The sequence below is a fragment of the Coturnix japonica genome, chromosome 2, assembly GCF_054131305.1.
Source record: "Coturnix japonica strain WE chromosome 2, WE-NBRP24, whole genome shotgun sequence".
In the NCBI taxonomy this organism is placed as follows: Eukaryota; Metazoa; Chordata; class Aves; order Galliformes; family Phasianidae; genus Coturnix; species Coturnix japonica.
The window spans coordinates 73,078,686-73,099,855 of NC_140664.1; the positions used below are offsets into that span (position 1 = coordinate 73,078,686).

At 44.7% G+C, this 21,170-nt stretch overlaps 2 protein-coding genes across 2 annotated transcripts; both read right to left on the reverse strand.

Annotated features, from left to right (window-relative positions):
* Positions 1 to 1,877: 1,877 nt before the first annotated feature.
* LOC107309649 (transmembrane protein 14C-like) lies at positions 1,878 to 4,230 on the reverse strand. The gene is made up of 4 exons (XM_015854613.3): positions 4,065 to 4,230; positions 3,800 to 3,901; positions 2,437 to 2,521; positions 1,878 to 2,022 (listed from the first exon to the last, which is right to left on the reverse strand). The coding sequence occupies exons 1-4, from the start codon at positions 4,138 to 4,140 to the stop codon at positions 1,965 to 1,967; spliced, it is 321 nt and encodes a 106-aa protein (XP_015710099.1). The 5' UTR covers positions 4,141 to 4,230; the 3' UTR covers positions 1,878 to 1,964.
* An 848-nt stretch (positions 4,231 to 5,078) lies between these two features.
* Positions 5,079 to 19,732, reverse strand: GCNT2 (glucosaminyl (N-acetyl) transferase 2 (I blood group)). The gene is given in 10 exon segments (XM_085539222.1): positions 5,079 to 5,406; positions 5,802 to 5,894; positions 9,385 to 9,624; positions 12,125 to 12,777; positions 15,733 to 15,859; positions 16,306 to 16,363; positions 17,521 to 17,577; positions 18,031 to 18,122; positions 18,613 to 18,674; positions 19,503 to 19,732. Coding segments are annotated over 10 exon segments (1,803 nt in total). The 3' UTR covers positions 5,079 to 5,215.
* Between the last annotated feature and the right edge of the window lie 1,438 nt (positions 19,733 to 21,170).

Genomic DNA, 21,170 nt, shown 5'->3' on the forward strand with positions numbered 1-21,170 from the left:
GCCTATGGCAATGAAAACCACCCTCACGCTTTCTAAAATAGTTCTGGTTGAGAGCTTTACAAAGATGCTGCCAGGACCATGAATGCAGCTTCCCCTTAGCTCTCACTACATATGCTCGAGGCCAGCATTAACCCAAGTTGTGTGGCATGGGACCAGGCTGCCTGTTGGCAGCTTGGTTCCATAGCTGCAGTGCAGCCAGGACCCCTGCTCTTGGTCGTTGGTGCAGCTCTGCTTGTGGCCAGCCACATCCCTGCTGCCTGGAACCCAACTTGCTGATGTTGTGGCTCACCTCTGATACTGCCTCATTACTGCGACAGACCAGTGTCAGCAGCCCTCAGCTACTGCTATTGTCTTGACCTGCATTACTTCCTCAGGTAGCGTGAGACCACGCAGTTCTCAGTGAGGTAAATGTGCTGCCTGTTTTGCTCCTGGATCACTTTCTCCTGTGAGGAAACCAGCTGCTACCTGACAGGTGATTTTCCCCATCTGTGTCCAACGACTAAAATTATCTAACGAGAAGGGAAGAAAAAGAGGGAGAAAAAGTAAAAAGGAAACAAACCACAAGATGTCACACTCCTGCTGAGTGGCCAAATGTTTAGAGAACTCTGAGCAAATGTGGCTCCTGAGCCTTACTACTCCAACAGATCAACCCACCTGCTTCAGTCTCTTACAGTATCAGCCACCAAAACAAAGGCAGAAGAAATCAAAGCTCAGGTCCTGTGCAAAAACAGGCATGAGGTAACCAGACCAGAAAAGGGATATGCTACCATCCATGTGTAGCTCCCAGGATTATTTCTGCATCCTAAGTTTATATTTAGAATGAGTTCAGGCAACAGAGCACTTCTCAGAGAAACATCTGAGCCCTTCAGTCTTTAAATAAACTTTCAGAGTGTCTTTCAAGTCTGAAATAGAAGATTTCTCTCAAAAATCAAAATTAGATTTTAATGTAATACTAGTTTTCTTATATAGACTGCATGCTGCTTCTTCTGGCTCCCACCTGCCCAGTTCACTTTATGAGTCCCTGTCGTGTCCAGGGAATGGAACAGGGATAACTTAGTCAATTCATGCTCACAGATACATCCAGCTGCCCTACAGAAAAGGCACTAAGTGGGTCAGTCCAGATGAATGATTTAATAAAACTAGTTGTATAGAAGGCAAGTTTGTCTTAATAATACATTGGCTGGTTTATTTAAAGTAACATTTTAATTCTCGTTAAATGCAAGTGCTACGACTGCAATTCAGCCTTACCTAATGAAGCGTATTTTTTATTTCTCTTACAAAGAATAGTCTCTAGAAATCAAATTAATTACATTCAGTTGGGCACTTTTGGTTATAAATAATTTCAAGTAACAGGTTTACTTTGATGGCAATACAGTAGAAACTCAACCCCCTGCTCCATGATTGTTTTTAGGCCAAGGTTCTAACACAGTGCTAGAAAAACAAAGTCCCTGATTGACAACGTGATGACCAGATATGGTAGCAGGGAAGTGGGAGGGGAAAGTGACAAAAAGCTCATATGTTATAGGAAATACTAATGATAAGTTGGCATTTTAGAATCATCTATGTTGGAAAAGACCTCCAAGATCATCTAGTCCAACCTGAGTCCCATTGTTTCAGCAGTCTAATGAGTTTTAGAAGGACAAGTCCAGATGTATATGTAAGCTTCATTCCTGCAACTGTCTGCCCGCAAGGGCCAAGAGGCTTTTACATACAGTGAAAAGCAGGACCAGAAGCTGAACTAATCCTACACTCATTTTCCTGCTTCATAGTGCAGCTGTTGAGACAAATACCACTTTGGAAGACATAACAAGGGCTCTCAATTTCTCTCATTTAAAGAGATATGCATAAGAATATGAAGAACAGTGCATAGACAGCAGTGTCTGTTATGTTTTTTATATAGTGCGTTCAGGCAGCGGCAGTTGCAGGCTTCTTAGTCACGTATCTTCAGGTGGTGTGATGTTCACTTATGGCCCGAGTGGCTTTTCCATCATCATCAAGCCAAGTCGTCCAACCATCAGTAAACTGTTAAACAGAATATTTGTTAGAAGAAAGGAAGAAGGAAAGAAGAAACAAAAGGGAAGGATGGGGGGAAATTCTCAAAGAACACCACAGAAGAAAACATTCCAATTCATTTTGATAGGGAGAAGATTTCATTTTTCCACACAACTTACCATGTAATATTTAAAAGACTGGATCACAGAATGACCAAGGTTGGTAAAAACCTCCTCCAAGATGATCCAGACCAACTGTCTACTTACCACCCATATTTCTCACTAAACCACATCCCTCAGTGCAACATTTAAATGTTTCTTGAACAATATATGCAATATATTCTTGAGATATATATGTTCTTGAACTATATGCAATATAATCAGTGTGTAAGTTAAATAAAACACTTATTCAAAAAATACAGACAATAACACAAGATGTGAGTACCTGGCACCAGCAACGATCCCAGTCATTGGTTTCCTGGTGTTGTAATATCTCATCCCCATGATAGCAGACAAGGTTCCAGATGCCACTGATAAAAGAGAAGCCCAGTCAGAATGGTTGCAGGGAAGTAGGTCTGAAGAGCCAGCACAGCACTACAATGCTGCTATGCACCTACCAGTCCCAACAGGTCTATATGTCTCGCCTCCTTTCAAAAGCAACTATTCTACCTCAGCTGCAAATCACAGGAGGATGCAGAAAATAAAATCATGGACTGATCATAGAATGGTTTGGGTTGGAAGGGGCCTCTAAGAACATCCAGTTCCAGCCCCCTGCTATAGGCAGGGACACCTTCCACCAGACCAGGTTGTTCAAAGCCCCATCCAGCCTGGCCTTGAATGCTTCAAGGGAAAGAAGCATTCACAACCTCTCTGGGCAACCTGTTCCAGTGTCTCACACCCTCACACCCTCTGTGTCCAAAAATCAGGAAGTACAGAGGCAACTTATCTCTCTCACTACACTGACTAAAAACTGGTGCAGGAGATGCATGGCCATTCCTACTACACACCACAAACAGAAGCTGTGCTTCATGTAGAGCCATGTGTTGCACCTCATTTTCTACTCACCACACAGTCCTCTTTAGTGTTTGCCAGGGATCGCACAAAACCCTTCAGCACACTGCATGACCTGCTGTTTGTAAGCAGCCTTAAATCCCTCTAACACCAGAATGCTAATAATGCTTTGATGTGGTTGCAGAGCTGTAAGAGGTCAGCCTAGAGCACACAGGTGTGACCAGCTCCTCACCAGCACTGGCCTGACTAGTTACTGAAGCCCTGAAGCAACAGAAGCTCTCTTAGGTTCACCTGATCTCTTCCAGTATTTCCCAACACCTTCCACTACTGTTTTATGTTGTTTTGCTTCCCTTAAAAGGTCTGCTGCAAGCTAAGCCCACAGCTTCTTGTCCCATCTATTGTAAGCAACAGAAGTGGGACAAGCAATAGAGAACAGCTCATTCCCTCCTTTAATTTGTAGATTTCACACTCCCTTCCACAGTGTACATTTTCTTATGCTCACAACGCTCCTTTGCAGCTGGTTTTCCACACGAGCCCCCTGTGCCTGAATTAATTTAACACAGTGCCTCACCTGGCTGTGGGGATACACAGCTGTCACCCAGCGTAGCCACAAGAGACAACACAATAAGGAGCTGGTGGTGTTCTGGCACAAATACTTCCCTACTATGAGCAGGCAGCCCTCGTATACAGTGCTTGTATACATAAAGGGACACAAGTCAGTTGGAACAGGCTACACAAACCGGCACTGCTCGAACTGCCTACAGTCAGGCTTAATACTTAAGGCACCAAGCACTTACCAAGGGAAAGCCATATGTTTTTCGGGTCTTTGGACTGCTGGTACGCACCCAGTCCTGCCAGGCCACCAAAGAAAAGGCCGGCAGAAAGGGACGGGACGCTGCCTTCAAGAAAGAAAGCAAGAAACATCACAGCTCGTATTTAGTTTTCAACTAATAAGATACTTCACAGCCCTGCCTCCGCTCAAGCAGGCAGCCAGCCCCTTTAAAGGGCAGAACCCCACACTCCAAACACCCGACCCTTCCCCAGCACAAACAGCGGTCCTACCTGCCTTGACGTAGCCCATGATGCCCCCGTAGGCCAAAAGCGCCGCATACCCGAAGCCGACCCAGTCGTACTCCATCTGCGGTGCCCCTCCGCCGGCGGCTGGTAGTTGTAATGGTAAAGGGGCCGTTGGCCACCGGCCCGCACTGACCTTGTCGCCGCGCTTCCCGGCGTGCTGCGGGGCGGAGCGGCTCCTCACGGAGTTCCGGCCTCGGGCGGTGCTATAGGCCGAGTCTGTTAGGGCCGCTGATCTGGGTGTATTTCATGGGCTTGGCTGCCCGCAAGTTCTATTTTTCCCCCTCTCACCTCCCTGTTGTTTAAGTGAGGAAGCTGCTGAGGCAGGCGGTATGCCCCAAAGAACAGTCGCACAATGAGAACTAAAGGGTTTATTTGCTGAACAACAGTAACGCCGTTAAAGGACGCTTGAAGTTAACAGTGGTTTAATGAAGGTGGTAGTTAACTTGATGCTCAGTGACTGACCCCTCTGCAACTTTCCTAGTATGCTGAAGGGTTAAATAGACTTAGGGAGGAGAATCAGATCAGCTATTTGACAGCCTCCCTCTAGCGGCTGTAAACGGGAAAGAAATACAGGCCTCAATGTTAAGTCTGTGTTAACCACTCAAAAAGAAGTAAACTTGGAAAAAAAGCCCAATCCGTATCAAAACATGACACTGGCAGGCCAAAAGTCTGCGTGGCAGTCAGTTTCCAGCTCTATTAGTTGGCCAAGTAAAACAAATAAGTAAGCCCTTATCTTTCATGAAAAGCTCCTGTGCCTGAAAGCCTATCAGTTCTATTCACAACTATTCACATAGCAAAGAAGTGCTGTGTTCTCCTACAAACCTGGAACCAACAGATGTTTAAAGAACAGTTAAAACCCAGGCAGCATAACATCTTCCTTCTATTTCCATTAATTCCCTGGTGCACTTAATTCCTCTATCTTTGACTAAGCAGCAGCTGCATGTATGGCCACCAATTGTGTTCCTGTTTTTAATGTCTGGCTCACTGTGACTTGTTACCTTTCTGCTTACCTGAGCTGCACCTATCTCACATCCTAAAGAAACCTGCTGGATAAATGTGTGCTTCCAGCAAAGCAGAAGTTCGATTTTTGCTGTAATTCTGACCACTTTTGTTGATGCATCCTGGATTTTCGCTAGCTAGAAATACCAGTTTGGTTCCACTTCAGCTTCACTCTGTGCCAAGGTCCTCTTTCGATGTCTCAGCTCCAGGCACTCCACAATCAGCGGGTATGTTCTGAGCTCAAACTTATTTGCAAACATATAGGTGGAGTTTAAAAGCCACTTGAGGTCACCTGTTCCATATACACAAATTCCTCTGACATAATGGCCTGCCAAATTAAAAACAGATAGATAAGAAATGTCAGAACCTGGATTTCTTTCTACAGGCATGCTTAAGGATCCAGAACTTTCTTTGGAGAAGTTTTATCTGCAAAACCACTACAAATCTACACCACAGCCTAAAAGGTGTCTGCACACAGTGTGAATAAGTACGAACAACAGAAAGACATAAAGGAAGTTACTGATGAGTAAATAATAAGCATAATTTCTGAGTTTAATGTGGCTACTGTTATCCACTGCCTAAGGACAAAGGAAGATCCTTGCAATGTCTTATCTCTGATAAACTGCTGCTTAAGGACTGACTTGCATTACATAGGGCTACTGGAAAAAGTCAAGTTTTTCCACTAGATGAATAAGAAGAACTGAGGAAGAATATACACATTACCATGACAACCTCCATGAATGTCTTCCTTGTCAATCCACTTCACTGCTTTCAGGTCACCTTCCCATGACGCATTGGGCATGGACCCAGGGACACCTGCAATTAGGTAACAGAAAATAACACTGTCTCTCTTATGAACATCTGTATGTATGATGTATGTCTCCTCCCGAGGACCTTTCTCCATGCAACTGGGATAAAAAGCACAGCTGCATGCATCAGCCAACACCTGGCTTCTAAGTTTGTTATAAGTCAAGGGAAATTCATTACCATCAACTCCAGGTTGTAACAAACAGATCACTGCCATGAGATGAAGCATTGGCTTTTGAATGCAAGAGGTAGTTGGATACTTATAGCTAGGAAAACCTCTACACCTGATCTGCATTGCAATATTGTATTCAGGTCAGTAATGGAAGATTCCCAATGCACAAACCACTTTGCTAAGAAAAGCTAGAAAAGCACTAGCTTCTCACTGCAATAAGAACTCTTGCCCATAAATTACTTACCTGGTTGGAAAAAAAGATGAACATATTTTAGTCTACACTGCCCAGCAAGTAATCACCATAGCATCACACCTGGATTATCAAATGGCAAAAGAGACAACATTTGGGGAGCCAAAAGTACAACAGCAGGTACAAAAATCACAGATGTTGCTTTTGCATTCTCCCAACGAAGCTGAAAACAGAGATGTAATACAATGGAAAGCACAGCAATGACAACAAGATCCCTGCAGTAAGGGAGAGCTTGTTTAAATGCAGCAGCCACAAAAATAAAGGAAAGAAACAGCTTACTTCCAAAAGGCCTCAGGTAAGCAGAGACCTTCAGCAAGTCACCCCTATTTCCACTGCCAACCCATAAATGAGGTCTGGGAGGGGATGGATCCTGGCTCCACCCCTTCCAATTACTCAGGTGCATTGCTTGTGTTGCTTGCACTTGAGCTCCCCTGGGTTGGCCCAGCTTTCCTACCAGGTGCTCAATCGCTGGTTCAAGCCATGACTTATCATTTCTGCTACAAGAGGAAAAGAGTAATTTGCTCAAATGCAAGGAGTTTAGTGTTACTATTGAGGAGTACTTGCAATTCAAGAGCTTTAACAAGTGCAGTAGAAGTAACAGCAATGACTAGTAGCACTGGTCAGGGAGAAGAGGATTTACATCACCCTTGCTGCTCCCCACGCACCATGAGGCAGTTGCAACCTGCAGCTCCCTCCCCTGGGGGCCTTTTGGGTTGCAGCAATATTATTATAATTCCCACAGATTAATAACCTCTGGTTATCTATTAACTGCAATTAATCTAACAGTAACTAAAGCAACAGTTAAACTGCTTTAACAGATGGACTGTTTTGAGTACTTTCCTTTCAGTTTTTTAATGGGGATATTCAAAGACTTTTATTCTTACGTCCTCCTGTTTTCCTTTTTAAGGAAGCAATTATCTGAATGGCATGGAGGGAACCATGAAGCTTTCTATGGAATCATCTATATGATTTTTGCATTATTAGCCATCATTTATACTGACTGTATAATGCAGCAGTAAACAGAGATACCTGCCAGCAGTAAGCAGAGCATCACAATCATCTCGTTTCTCCTCCATTGCGTACCAGGCTATTATCAAATGAAACAAAACAGAATAGCATGCCAAAGTGAGATTTTTGTCCTGGGGAAATCTCAGAGCATGTTATTCTTTTGCAGAAAGCATTCACGTAGAGACAACGCTTCATAAAAGACAACAAGAGGCAGCGATGGCAGGGGATACACTCTTCAAACGGCCTGGGACACGCGTTGTCATTCCATATTAGAAACCTGTTCACAAGAGCTGGCAGTAAGCGTGGTGTGATGATAAAGCTTGGAAAATGCTGACGCTGTGGGAAAGCAGAAAGATGAGTGACAAAACAGGAACAACCTCGGGACATCCACAAAAACAACGGGAGGCACTGCCTTCTAGGAATACAAAATGACTGACTTCACATTATTCGCCAGCTCTCAAATTAAGTAAACTAGGCATTTTTGTAAGTTAATTAAAGAGTAAGGAATAACGTAGCTCAGCACTTAAAAATTGGTTCTTTGTCAAATCTTTACCAATTGATTTCATATTCAGAAGTTGTTTTCGGGATCTTTTTTATAGAACAGTTTGTCTGAAGAGTTATGCTGGTGGTAATCATTAATATAAACTCAGGTGTGAGCTCCTCACTCTACTTTTATTCATCTCTCTCCTCAGGCAGCTTGGATCACCCATATATGTGTCAGGAATCTGAAAGCACCTACAGCAAAATAAGTGAATTTGAAGTACGCACCAAGGGAAGAAATGAAAGTAAAGGTGCTGGAGGTGCTGACCCGGTTTTCCAGTCAGTTGTGGCTGAATTCACAACCCACCAGTGCATTCTGATGGCTGCAAAACACCACTTGGGAAGCAAAGCCCACTCCTCCCCGCCAAGCAGCATCTCAAAGCACTGTGCTGAGCACACTTCTCTCACAGACACAGGTCTGGAGTCAGGGAAAACATGCTCTGGTTTCAAACATTGACCTCAAGCACAGGACACAACAAAATATGCTTCTCAGCTAAGATTCTCCTTTTCTCTCTCTCTTTTTTGGTTGTTTTTCTTTGTGCCATTCAAATCCCAATACGTGTTGATTTGTACACGCTGGCTCTAAGAAGGAGTCCACTTCCTTTCCTTCTTGCACCACTACCAGGTATAATCAAGAAAGACATCCATATGTTACACAAATTGAGCCACTGCTTTTGCATTTCTGCAGTGCACACATAAACTCATATTCAGATGGAAATGCCACAGGATGAAAGGCTGCCTGATTTACCCTGAAATTCCAAGTCCTCTACCTGTAGTTCCAGGATCTAACCAATGTGTCAAAGTCAAGCTAGTAGTCAGTCTTCAATAGCGATTTGTGCTTCCTCATTTGCAGCTCTCTTTACAGAAGGAGATGAGCTTACACACTTCTGCACCATCAACTGATCCAAGCTTTCCTCTTGTGCTTTATAGGCTGATGCACAGAAAATCCTTCTGTACCCTCACCCAGCATATCAGGCTGATTAAGACACACTTCATAAATCCATTCAAAACAGTGAAACAGTGTACAAATCACCTTGGGTGATTCTGTAAAATTTTGAGGATGATAGTAATTTCTGCTGGATTTTGAGGCCAGGTATTTATGTTTGGGAAACACTCTAGGCTTGAAGCAAGATATGCACACCCTCTCTTCCATAAGCAAAAGTGTGCAGTACCTGTACTGTAAGTTGGATCTGAAAATTCACAAATCCCTACAGTGGCTTTTGCAGCATAAAGATATTACCTGCAATACGTACACATGGGACTAAAGAGCTAATATGGCAAAACAGAGTCATGCCTCAAGGCAGGGATTGTCCATTTCCACTCTTCAAAGACACCAGGAAGACCTTAATATAGACAGCTCAAACATCAATGCAGCCTGCTATAACCTCCATGATGAAGAGAGCTGTGGTGACCAACACAATCAGCTGGCACTCTGCAATGGAAAGTTAATGCCATTGGTCTGTTTTAGTGAGATTAATACCAAGAACATCCCAGGGTTCTGGATGCCTAGACAGGACCCCACAGCCTACCTGGGATCCTGTTGAGCATCACCCAGAAGTGCTCATCGGGGCTGTAGGTGTCCTCAGACCACGCCAGCAAGTCGATGGCATGCGGGTCTTGCAGCACAAACTCTACAAAGGGCTGAGTGATCGCAATGTATGCGGAACCAAAGTAGAGGGTCAGGTTATGAGGTGGAGGAGCCTTGAGCACCTGGGGGGTGACCATCTCACTGATGCTGGAGGGGATCTGTCTTTGTAGTGCCAATCTAGGTTCTAGAACTGTAAACCAGGTAGGCAAGGGTGGGATGTAACATAAAGTCAAGATTGTTGAGCTTAAAAGCAGACCTCAGAGCTCTTTGAGAAGGAAATTAAACTCGGGAACAGAAGGATATTGAGACTCGCTTCATTGAAGGCAGCGGACTGAGTTGAGGCGTTGCATGCTGTCTGCTCAAGCAGTTGGGCTGCTGGCTATCATAAAACAGCTAAGCTGCACCTCTTGCTGAAATTCATCTGGTGAATAATAAGGAAACATTCTCCATTCCAGTAACTGTAGCTTCATTTGACAGTATGTTTTGATGCAGTTTTTTTTCTGAGCTTTTACTTACTCATAAAATAGTTTTGGCAACTTGTCAGGGTCATGGTCTTGCCTTAGAGAAGCTGAGCTCTCAGCCTAAGGGCTGCTCAGGTCATGCCCTCTTTACCAGCACCCATGAGGGCATGGCTCTAGTGTCTTCCAGTTCTGCTGCCCAGGCATGCAGCTGGCTGCAGGGTTTGTCTCTCAACACATGCAGCACAACTTTCATTGTGGTCAGATGAGTTTGTGTTTAGATGGAAATACTTCCTTGAAGTGCTGTAATCTGCTTCTGCTTTTCAAAGAGCAGCCTGCTGAACCCTGTTACACCAGTGTGTGATAGATACAAGGACACTGGGGAGTCAGGCAAAGAAGTGCAGGTCCATTTAGTAGCTGTGGCTTTTCAGAAAGCCTTCTTGGTCATGGCCTTCCTTACTCGGTCATCACTAAGTAGTGCAAAGCAAAAGATTGGCTGTGAAGCAGTTTGGCCTCAATAGGAGAAAATTTGCACTAGTGTTAAGCAACGCTTAAATTCCAGTGGCTAAAGACTGCATCTGGACTTAACCATATTTTAATCATATGTTTTGTGATAAACTGCAACTTCTGAATGGAAGATACAGGACAAGAATATTTTTTTCTGGAAATTCTGCCATAAGGCAGGTGTATTTGCTGCCATTACGTTGCAACATCTTCCTTAAGTAGATATTGCAACAGACAATGGTTTTGATTATGAGATTGCAACAGCTTTGTGGGCATAAGACTCAATAACAGTTACAGGAAAATCCCCTTTTTTATACTTCATTTCTACAAGAAGTGTTTGCTCAAACGGGAAACCTCATTAAAAGAGTGGAAAATACAAACAAAAGAACAAGTGTTAGCTATATGAGTAATGCTGCAAGCATAGATACAAAATATTTCCTTCTAGAGAATATCACTTATTCAACTAGCGTCACTGACTGGAATCATACAAAAAGCTTCTGCCTTTCTGTCTACATCTGTCTTTTGAAAGGTGGGCATTAATGTAAAGAAAAGAAACAATTCTGGGAGGCAAAACTCAACCGCAGTGGCGTGTTAGTATGATGCATGCACTGCTAAGAAGGTCATGGCGAGAATCTCTCTACAAACAGTGGAGGAACTGAGAGTTAACAAAGTAGTTTGAGGTGATTAAGTTGCTGTAGTAAGAAGCTCAGTGCGGGATAAATTATATATGGGGAGAGGGATGGGCACAACAACAAACAAACCATAACAGCATAGTAGGTCTGTTTGTTGAAACTTCTATTTATCTGCAACAGTAATTCCAGAACCAATTGAGAGCTGGTGGCTCTCAAGGAACATCTTGTTCACATCCTTTGGTTGTAGGGATGAGACAAGAATAATACCAGAAAATGCTGGGTAACAATGCTAACACATTAATCAACCACATTAAGCAGTTCGTATGTTTTGTGTGTATGTCTTCTCGTGTAAAGCTGAAGAGAAGTGAAAGAGGAGAGGAAATTTCCTCTTTTGGGGGCGATAAACATTTAGAGCTTACCCTTAATAAAGAAACAGCACCTTAAGATGCTATTATTTAGATGTTTTTGGAATCTCTTGGACCTCTATGTATTAGCAGTGTGGAATTCCCACTTGCACCTGGGAAGCTGAAGTCACCCACGAGGTTAAGGGTGGTTGATCTAGAGCTATATCTTAGTTCCTTAATGAATAATTCATCAGTGTCATCATTCTGGCTGGGTGGCCTGTAGCAGGGGAACAGTGATATCCGCTTTATTTGCTCAGAGGCACCCAACCATGCAATTGCCAGCCAGGAGCTCAGTAAAGCCCATCCCCTCCCTCACACACAACCACTCCCAGCATCGCCTACCCTGCCTGTCCCTGATGAAGGGCTCAGTGCTGTCTATCACAACACACCAGTTCCAGGGCTCTGCCCGCCAGGTTTTGCTTATGCCAGTGATATCATAGCTCTGGAACTGAGACAAGGCTTTGGCTCCTCTTCCTTGTTCCTCATGCTGTGTACATTGGTGTGGAAACATCTCAAATTTTCTTCCTTGTACTCAGCACTTGAAGAGCAGACTGAAGGATCTCACTGACATGCAGTCCCTCCAATTTTGGCATGCCATCCCATAGCTTATCAATGGCAAGTCTGATTTTATCCCTTTCCCCCTTCAAATCCAGTTCAAAGCTCTATCAATCAGCCCTGATAATTCTTGTGTTCTGATGGCAGGACTCCAGGGGTGATGTTCTTCCCCCTGTAGGCTTTCAGGTGCTGGATGATCTCCCCGTTGGTCTTCAAGGGGAAGTCTTGCCCGCAGGTTTTGAGCAGGTAGTGCCAGGGCACGGCCGAGGCCAGCAGGTCCCGCATGCAGTGTAGGTCAGCCCACAGGCAGGACACACTGCCGTAGACCACCTGCTCGGTGCAGGAGGCGAGGAAGGCGTTGGGGAAGCAGCCCACCAGGTGCCTCACAGCTGTCTGCAAAGCAGCCAGCGCCTTGCCATCCACGTGGATGCAGTAGACATTTTGGGGCATGTAGACTGCCCTGAAGAGCCGCTCAAAGGTCTCAAACTCCTTGTGCAGAGTAATGTTGTAGGCCAGGGGGAAGGCCGCCTCCTCTGCTGACAGCACCCCAGTGATATAATGATTCTGTGTGGTGTACTCAGTGCAATTGTGTTTTCCCAAGGATGTTTTCCAAGCATTTTCCTTCTGAAAGGACTAATCTTCAACGAGTGCTTTACAGTCTTCTACTAAACTTGAACTCACTGAGAACCTGAGCCTCCTGAGAGACTTTTGTGCATGTATATTAATGGCATAGAAAACAAATAGAAGGGAAACACTGAGAATCAAGACAGCAAAGTCAGATCAGACACACCAAACAGCTCATTTCACTGCCTGTTCTTGGTTCTTGCTGGAGAATGCATGCATCAGGTCAATGCATAGTATCCAGACAATGTCTTGATTTTGATACAGATCTGTAGTCATCGTTGATGTGGGAGCACCATAAGTAGAGAACGTGTTGTTGACAGAAGTTCCTCCACAGCACCCTAAAGATTAAACAGATGTATAATGTAATTACTGACTTGTCAAAGGACATCCACCACCACATACTTTGTTATCTCTGAACACAATTTGTGGCTATGCTCTTAATTTCTCCCTCTTAAAGAATCAGACAGCCATGAAACACCTGTGTGCAAGATGACAGGAAAAAAATACCCTCATATTTACTTCTTCTATAACTGATTTCTTTTCCATTTATTAAAACATTTTTTTCTGTCCTATCCAAGTTTCATCAATCATTGCTGCTTAAGAATTGTGAAAGGTCTGGCGTGGGTTATTTTCAACCTTGGCATATTTTGAATGCAAAAAGAACAGAGTTAGTAGGCAGAAGAGATCAACTTTACTATGCTTTTCAACAGAAGCTATGTAGGAAGAGCCTGTGCTGGTAGAACTAAATCTATCGCTGATTTAGATCTGCAGTGCAGCTTCTTTTTATTGTCCCCTGGACCTTCATTGTCGCAATTCTCATTGCAGCATTAGAGAACATTTTAGTACAGTTCACACAGTGGAAACACACTCAACAGTAAGATTAGCTATTGAAATGACTGCCCTGGGGATGAATGGGAACAGACCTTTCCAGTCAGCAAGGGTTTTTATCCTAGGAATATAGTTAGCACTTAGTAAACTGCTTCTGGCTTAATCAATATAGGTAATTGGTTTCAGCTAATTTGCTAGCGAATTAAAAAGCGAGTTGCACGGGCTTTGCACATCATGGTTGCAAATTCCTATTTGGCCCAGGTTAATAGTGACAAACATTACATATTATTTATCTGTTTGGGGTTACTTGGAGTTTTCTATTCTGTTGTTAGGACAGGAATGTCTGTATAATGACATTCATCTTCACATCCCTCATGCACAAAGCTGGCAGACTGAATCAGCACCACTGTTAAAAATCAAGAGAGGCTACTGCAAGCAAGCAATTTCCCCTCACTGTGTTGGGGTTTTTTTTTGGTTCAGAAGTGTAGGTAACCACATCTTCTGCATGTAAATGTGCTCCCCATCCTTAGCTCCTTGCATCAGAATGAAACTGCCTCAGTCTTGTGCTGCTCTTAAGAGCCATGCAAGGTGCACACTCTTCACAAAGCTCTTGGAACAGCTCTGCCTGGCATTGTTTTTTCTGTCCTGTGCCTTATATGCCCTGACTGAGCTAGAGGATGTGTATCCACAGTATGACACAGGAGAGGAGAAAGCAGAGTACAGCACAGGAGCAGATGGAGTTTCTGTCTGTCCTCTTCTACCCTCCCTTCTCTGCTGTTTAAGAGCAGTCCATGGCATTCCTGTGCATGCCAGCCAGCAATAATGTGGCTGTCTAAAGAGAAGAAAACACAAACCTACCTGAAAAGGAGCTCCCAGGCAGGCGCAGGGCTGACACCGGGCAGTCACATTGCAGCAGTGATTGCAGCGAGTGGGAGGAGAGATGAAATGACACATCAAGGGAAATGCTAGCTCAGCTCACACGGTTCACTAAAACTATCAAGTAATCTAATCACACGCAGCACATGAGCACATCTGTCTGCAAACAGCAAAGGCCAGACAGCACACCGTCACATCTGATATCATCTTGCAGTGCTCCCAGGCTTCAAACACAGAGCCTCTGACGTTGCGGGAACTTCATTTTTGGCCTGAATTTACAGCAGGCTTTTCGACATAAGGGAGGCAGAAGTGTGTAAAGTTTTCTGGTCTCCAGCAGAGCACAATTCTCAACTTAGACACACAATTGCTCCAACATAGAGTGCTTTTCTGCTTCCTTTTCCAATTAATTTCCAATGGGGACCTGTACTTAGCTGTGTGAAAAACCACCCCTCACCAGCTGCTCAGGAGCAGCAGAGCTCATCCTCCTCCTCCTTCATCTATCCTCTTGTGCAGGAAAAGCAAGTCATAATTAAACACATCCCAATAGAGGACAGGCTAGCTGTGATGGAGAAATCGGTGTTCTTTTGTTAAATACAACTGCATTTTACAGATTATACTGGTAGTGAAAGGGCATGGAGATAAGGCTGTTTCTTAATCAATCATAGAATCATAGAATTATCCAGGTTGGAAAAGACCTTGAAGATCATGAAGTCCAACCACAGCCTAACCATAGTACCCTAACTCTAACAACCCTACACTAAATCATATCCCTGAGCACCACATCCAAACGGCTCTTAAACACATCCAGGGATGGCGATTCAACCACCTCCCTGGGGAGCCTATTCTAGTACTTAACTACCCTTTCTGTAAAGAAGTGTTTCCTAACATCCAACCTAAACTTGCCCTGGTGCAACTTGAGGCCATTTCCCCTCGTCCTGTCACTTGTCACCAGTGAGAAGAGACTTGCCCCACTCTCACTGTAAGCAACTTTCTGATACTGGAAGAGGGCAATAAGGTCTCCCCTCAGCCTCCTCTTCCCCAGACTAAACAGCCCCAGCTTCCTTAGCCTCTCCTCATAGGGTTAATGCAAATTAATGTACATAACAGTGTACAGCAGAGGACAGATGTACTCATGCAGCTATTATTTGCACTAGAGGAGTGCCCAAAGATGGCTCACAGTGGATTTTGTAAATGTTTGGTTGTTTGTTAACATTACAAACATGAACCATTCAGATCATCAAGCCTGGCCACTGGGGCTTTCAGATTTTGTTTTCTACTGTGCACTACCACTTAACAGATGTGATCTGAAGCCAGTCACAGGCCTGTGTTACCGGGGCAAAATTAATTCCCCTATGCACAGTGTCAAGCCTCAGCCGTCTCAGCGGTTATGGGAGAAACACAACTCTACCTGCAGGCTGTGAGCAAGCTACTCTGCAAAGCACAGCTGTCCACAACCTGCTGCCGCCTGCTTCGCTCATAGTTCTGACTCTGCAACTTGTTGCTGGGTTCGAAACGAGCAGAAAGTCCGTAAAGACCTGGAAAATGTCCGTGAGGGATGACTGAAATGATAGATGGTTATCCCTGAAAGCACTCAAGGTCAAGCTGGATGTGGATCTGAGCAGCCTGATGTAGCTGTAGTGTCCCTGTTCATTGCAGGGGAGCTGAACTAGATGGTCTTCAAGGGTCCCTTCCAACTCAAATCATTTTATGATTCTCAGCAATCTCTGTGGATAGAAGAACTAATCAGCATAGATAGCATCAGTGGAGGTGAAGATCAGACATTAGGGAAGCTTTGTAGTGCTAAACAGGTGAATGTAGATTAGATGGTCTGAAGAGGCTGGAATTTTCTTTTGATGGATTTGGGGAGCAGGTTAGGCATAACTTTTTCAGCTGCTTTTACAGGTCATACTTGTCCAGACCTGGTGATTTTCTAGCTCCTTTCCTTCTCCGTTTCCTCTGATTGTCTCTATTACTGTATTACCTAGCTTGGCTGTAGCTGACCTGGAGATCCTATCATGCTCAGGAAATGTATGAACACACTAACAAAAGAACACTGTCATCATTTAGAAATATGCTGGTCATCTCTTCTAGTTGCCATTACATTTCAACTTTAGTAAGTTCAAAATAGTCCAGGAGCACTCAGGGAGGGAAAAAGTGCTTGTACAATAATTTTGTCATTCACCCTAAATACAAAGAAAAATCACTTAAATTCTCAATCTGTGGTAGTTTACTTTTGTGTTCATGTGTTCCACCTCTCATATCTTTTCACACAAAACAGCTTGATGACTGTTCCATCTTTTTACCCCTTTTGTTGCACCTAAGCACCACTTTCCTAAGCCTCCTCCTGGGTTGATAAGCTTCCCTTGCCTCATTTTACCTTCACAGGCTTTACTGTATGCAAATGTCTATTCTTCATATAACCAGGAGTCTGGGAAAAGCAAACTGTTCTAGTGGTCTGCTGGTAATCTCACACTGTAAGCCCCAGACTTTTGCTTTGTATTGCTTCTGACCTGAAGAGAGTCTGCCTTTTTTCCCCCACTGTCTTTGCCATCCATACCATTGGACCAGTATCACCCTCTTTAGAACCAGTGCACTTCAGGCTCTTTATCATATCCATTCCTATGCCTTTTTCCCAATTCTCTCCTAGATCTGCTGTCTTAGACCCAAAACAGCACCGAACTAAAGCCACCAGCTTCCAGATGCTTCACATTCCCAAGCACCTTTCTGTTTGACCTTGCTTTGGGTGGTGGAGGCTAGTGCTCATTTTGTCCCCTGTTCTGCAGCTTACACAATCATTTTATGGCCCTCTTATGGGAAGGGCAGTGACTGCAATTGCCAGGCCCCATGAGGTCCAAAGCAGCTCCTGATGGTATTACAGAAGTTGAGACAATCTGCTCTCCCTGTATTGAGTTACTGGAGGTTATCAGGAGGTTAGAAGACTACTGGAAACCTCCTGTTTTGCACAACATCTCATTCCTTAGCTTCTTAAAGATCCCTTCCAATGCGAACCATTCTATGATTATATGATTCTCAGTGTCTGCAGCCAGACTTCTCTTGTTTGGTCCCTTCCAGCAAAACTGCCTCTCCCAGACCAGGACTTTCTTGTTGGGTTTGCCATTTACCATCCATACATGGCAGCTGGAACCCCAGCATGGGTTCCATGGCCCATGTTTATTGGCCTGAACTCTTAGCTTACGTTTGGGAAAGTTTTGCTATACTCTGCTACCATCCAGGCCCAGAGGGACATTAGCATCTAGAGGGACATTAGCATCTATCAGTGGTAAAGAATGAATATGAATGCCAAAGTACTGCATATGTAGGTCTTAATTGTTTAAATGTAGAACCTGAACTCTGAGAGTGTTTATCAAGTTGCCTGGTACATATTGTGAGGAATAAAGGAATGCTGCTTTCTAACGCTGCATTGGATTTAGAGAATTTTCTTCCTGGATTTGGGATAACAAGGTTCAGATTGGATGTTAGGAGAAATTTCTTCTTGTAAAGAGTCGTGAGGCAGTGGCACAGGCTGCCCAGGGAGGTGATGGAGTCAGCATCCCTGGAGGTGTTTAAGAAAAGGGTAGGTGTGGCATAGAGGGATGTGGTTAGTGAGCATGGCAGGGATGGGTTGATGGTGGGACTAGATGAGCTCAGTGGTCTTTCCAATCAACCTGAATGATTCAGTAAATCTCAGGAAGCTCACTCTACTCACAGGTGCACTGAAGGAGTAGCTGGGTGTATTGGTAAGAGAGAGGACTGTTCCTGAATACACAGCAAACACATCCATCACAGAAAGACCCTGGACTGCAAGTGATTGGAGGTTGGAAGAGTGCGAGGAAATGTGCTGGGTTTGCTTGCCCTGCTCCCTTGCTTTTCCACAGTCCTCAGCTTCCAATACCTGCATGGGACACCTCTCAGCTGAATCTATGTACCTGCATTCAGACTGTCCCAACCCAAGCATTTCAGCCATTTCTTATAGTGGAAGAGAGACTTTTTCCAGTGGCATTAGCTGTGAGATCTCCGAAGTTATAGCCACATTAATCATTAATTCCCCAAGAAACTGCCCTACCCCATTAAATACACTGGCATATTTTTTAATAAGGTCACCTGCCTTGTGTCAGCTGAGATGGAGTAATTCCCACTTTCATTACCACTTTGATCAATTTAATATCCAGCCTGCTTGGGGACTGAGCTCTAGTGATGCCGTTGTGTGTAAGCATTAAATCTGTGGTGTTCTACATGCCATTGCATTGGTTCTAAAGGTGCATCATCTCTGTTAAGTCCCCCTACCTACACAAAGGTGGGTAGGTTTTTGGTCTCTTTCTCCAGTCAGGCCTGCTGTTGCCATACAGGTGCCTTTCAGAGGAAGCGTAGTAACCTGATGCTGTACTCCCAGCTTTGAAAAGAAGAAATCAGTCCTTCTGAGTTTTCTTATGCAACCACCTAAAACTGAGCAGATTTCTCCCCCAAGTTACAACCATGCAGGCTGACTTTCATTGGATCCTTTGGGCTGGAAGAGGAACCCAGCTGAATTTGAGGAACAGACAAGTGGCAGCATGGCCAAGGCACAAAGATCTAGCAGATGATGGATATGTCCCAGAGCCCAAACCAAATAAATATATTGTTTTCTAGAAAATAAAGCCTACTTTTTTTTCTTTTTTTTTCTTTTTTTTTTTTTCATAGAATCATAAAATCACTAAGTTTGGAAAGACCACTAAAGCCATCCAGTCCAATTGCCAATCCATCCTGAACATACCCACTAACCATGTCCTTCAGTGCCACATCTACTCTTTCCTTAAACACCTCCAGGGATGGTGACTGCACCACTTCCCTGATCAGGCTTTTCCAGTGCTCCACCACTCTTTTCAGGAAGAAATTTTTCCTAATATCCAACCTGAACCTCTCCTGGTGCAACTTGAGGCCATTCCCTCTTGTCTTATCACTGTTACCTGGGAGAAGACACCAATCCATCATGTCACCACCATCTCCCTTCAGGTAGTTGTAGGGTGCAATGAGGTCTCCCCTGAGCCTCCTCTTCTCCAGACTGAACAATCCCAGCTCCCTCAGCTACTCCTCATATGACTTGTGCTCCAGACCCCTCACATCTTCATTGCCCATCTCCAGACACACTCCAGAGCCTCAGTGTCTTCCTTGTAACAAAGGGTCCAAAACTGAACACAGTACCTGAGGTACAACCTCATCAGTATTGAGGATAGGCGAACAATCACCCTCATGCTTTTGCTGGTTACGCTATTTCCAATACAACATATATTGTATAGCTGCGAGCCGTTGGCAAGGAGCGTACTGGGTGCAGCTGCACTAGTTTGATCGGGGTGATGCGGGGCATCCTGTGTTATCCCTGCTGATCCAACGCAGAACACCTGCCAGCCGCCGCCGAGCCTCTCCCATGTCATTTATCCGCGATGCCACTGGATGGCAATGTTGGCCCGAGCATCGGTTCACTGCTGCAGGACGAAACGTGAGCCTGGCGGGTTGATGCTGGTAGGGCTGGGGCAGAGTGCGGTGGGCTCAGAGACTGCTCGTTTCAATGTGTGCAGACAGGGCCTGCTGCAACTGCTGCACCGGAAAGAAGAGCCGAAATGAGTCACTTGTGAATCACCGCTTGTTTCCCGTCCTGAGCTCATCTACAATCTCATGGCGATCAAACGGCCTTTTACAACGTGTTAATGCATGGCTATGCTGCCCCAGCATCCAGCAGAGCCCCCCTCATTTGCAGGAGGCCAGGACAGTCTCTCCCAGCGAATCAGCAGTGCTTTTCAGGAGCAGGAATGGAAGAAGGCACAAAAAGCTCATTGTCAGTTTAAGGTAAGGCCAAGGTTTCCCAACCACTGGCTCTCAGCAGCACTGGCTGTCCCCACGTCCTTCAGCTGCGTGGTTGGTGGGCCAGATTGGAAACACATTTAAAGATGTATCTGCTTAAGGCAAAGGGCTGAATTCTTTTTACCTTTTATTTCTCCCCAAAGCAAATCCATCCAGCAGGTCTTCACAAAAAGAAGAAAAAAAGAAAGCATGAGGATGGAGAATAAGGTGTGAATCCCCTAAGGCTGCTATTGCCGTTGAACTCTCTGGTGCAAAACCACAGCCTGAGGTGCTGAGCTTCATCCCAGAGCATCTGAAGCTTGGGAACCAAACCTCTTCTGCCATCTCCTCGTTGGAGTGGCTTGAGATAGAAATCCCTCCGACCAGCACAACGAGCTGCACCTTGACCATCTGTCCATGTCCTGAGCCCTGCCAGCATGTAGGGAGCTGCATGGCCAGAAAGGCCAAACTCTCTCTGCCATCAGCCACTTAAGCTGCTGCTGTCACACCTAATTGTAGCTTAAAGGTACTGAATAATTGCATGCGTATGGGGCCTGATCCAGCCCCTGATAATAATCCTAATAATGCTGCTCTTATCCAGCCACGGGACTTGGTTTCAGCCCCTGATGTGGGCTCAGTCATGCTGTAATTCAGCTGAGGAGGCCATTCACTGTGGGGCTAATTCTGTTTCAGAAGCAGACAGGCTATTTATGGGATGATTTTTGTTCCTGTTCTAAGTTCTTATGCCCAATTGACTGCCTGTAAAGTGGGTCAAGCCAATACATCGCCTGTTACCATAGGAAGCTGGGGCTTAAAATCTCAGCACCAAGTTTGGCCAGCGCTCGCCCACGGGATAAACCACCAGCTTTTGCAATCAACTTTTTCCTTCTGAAATGAAATCATAGGAGTACTAAAGTTATCTTCCCACTGCCAAGGAAGAACACCAAATGGAGGCAAGCAGAACAGCTTTGATGTGCGCAGATGGGTGGTAGTCTCACATCAGCTGTACCACCAGGACCAGCTGGGAGCAAG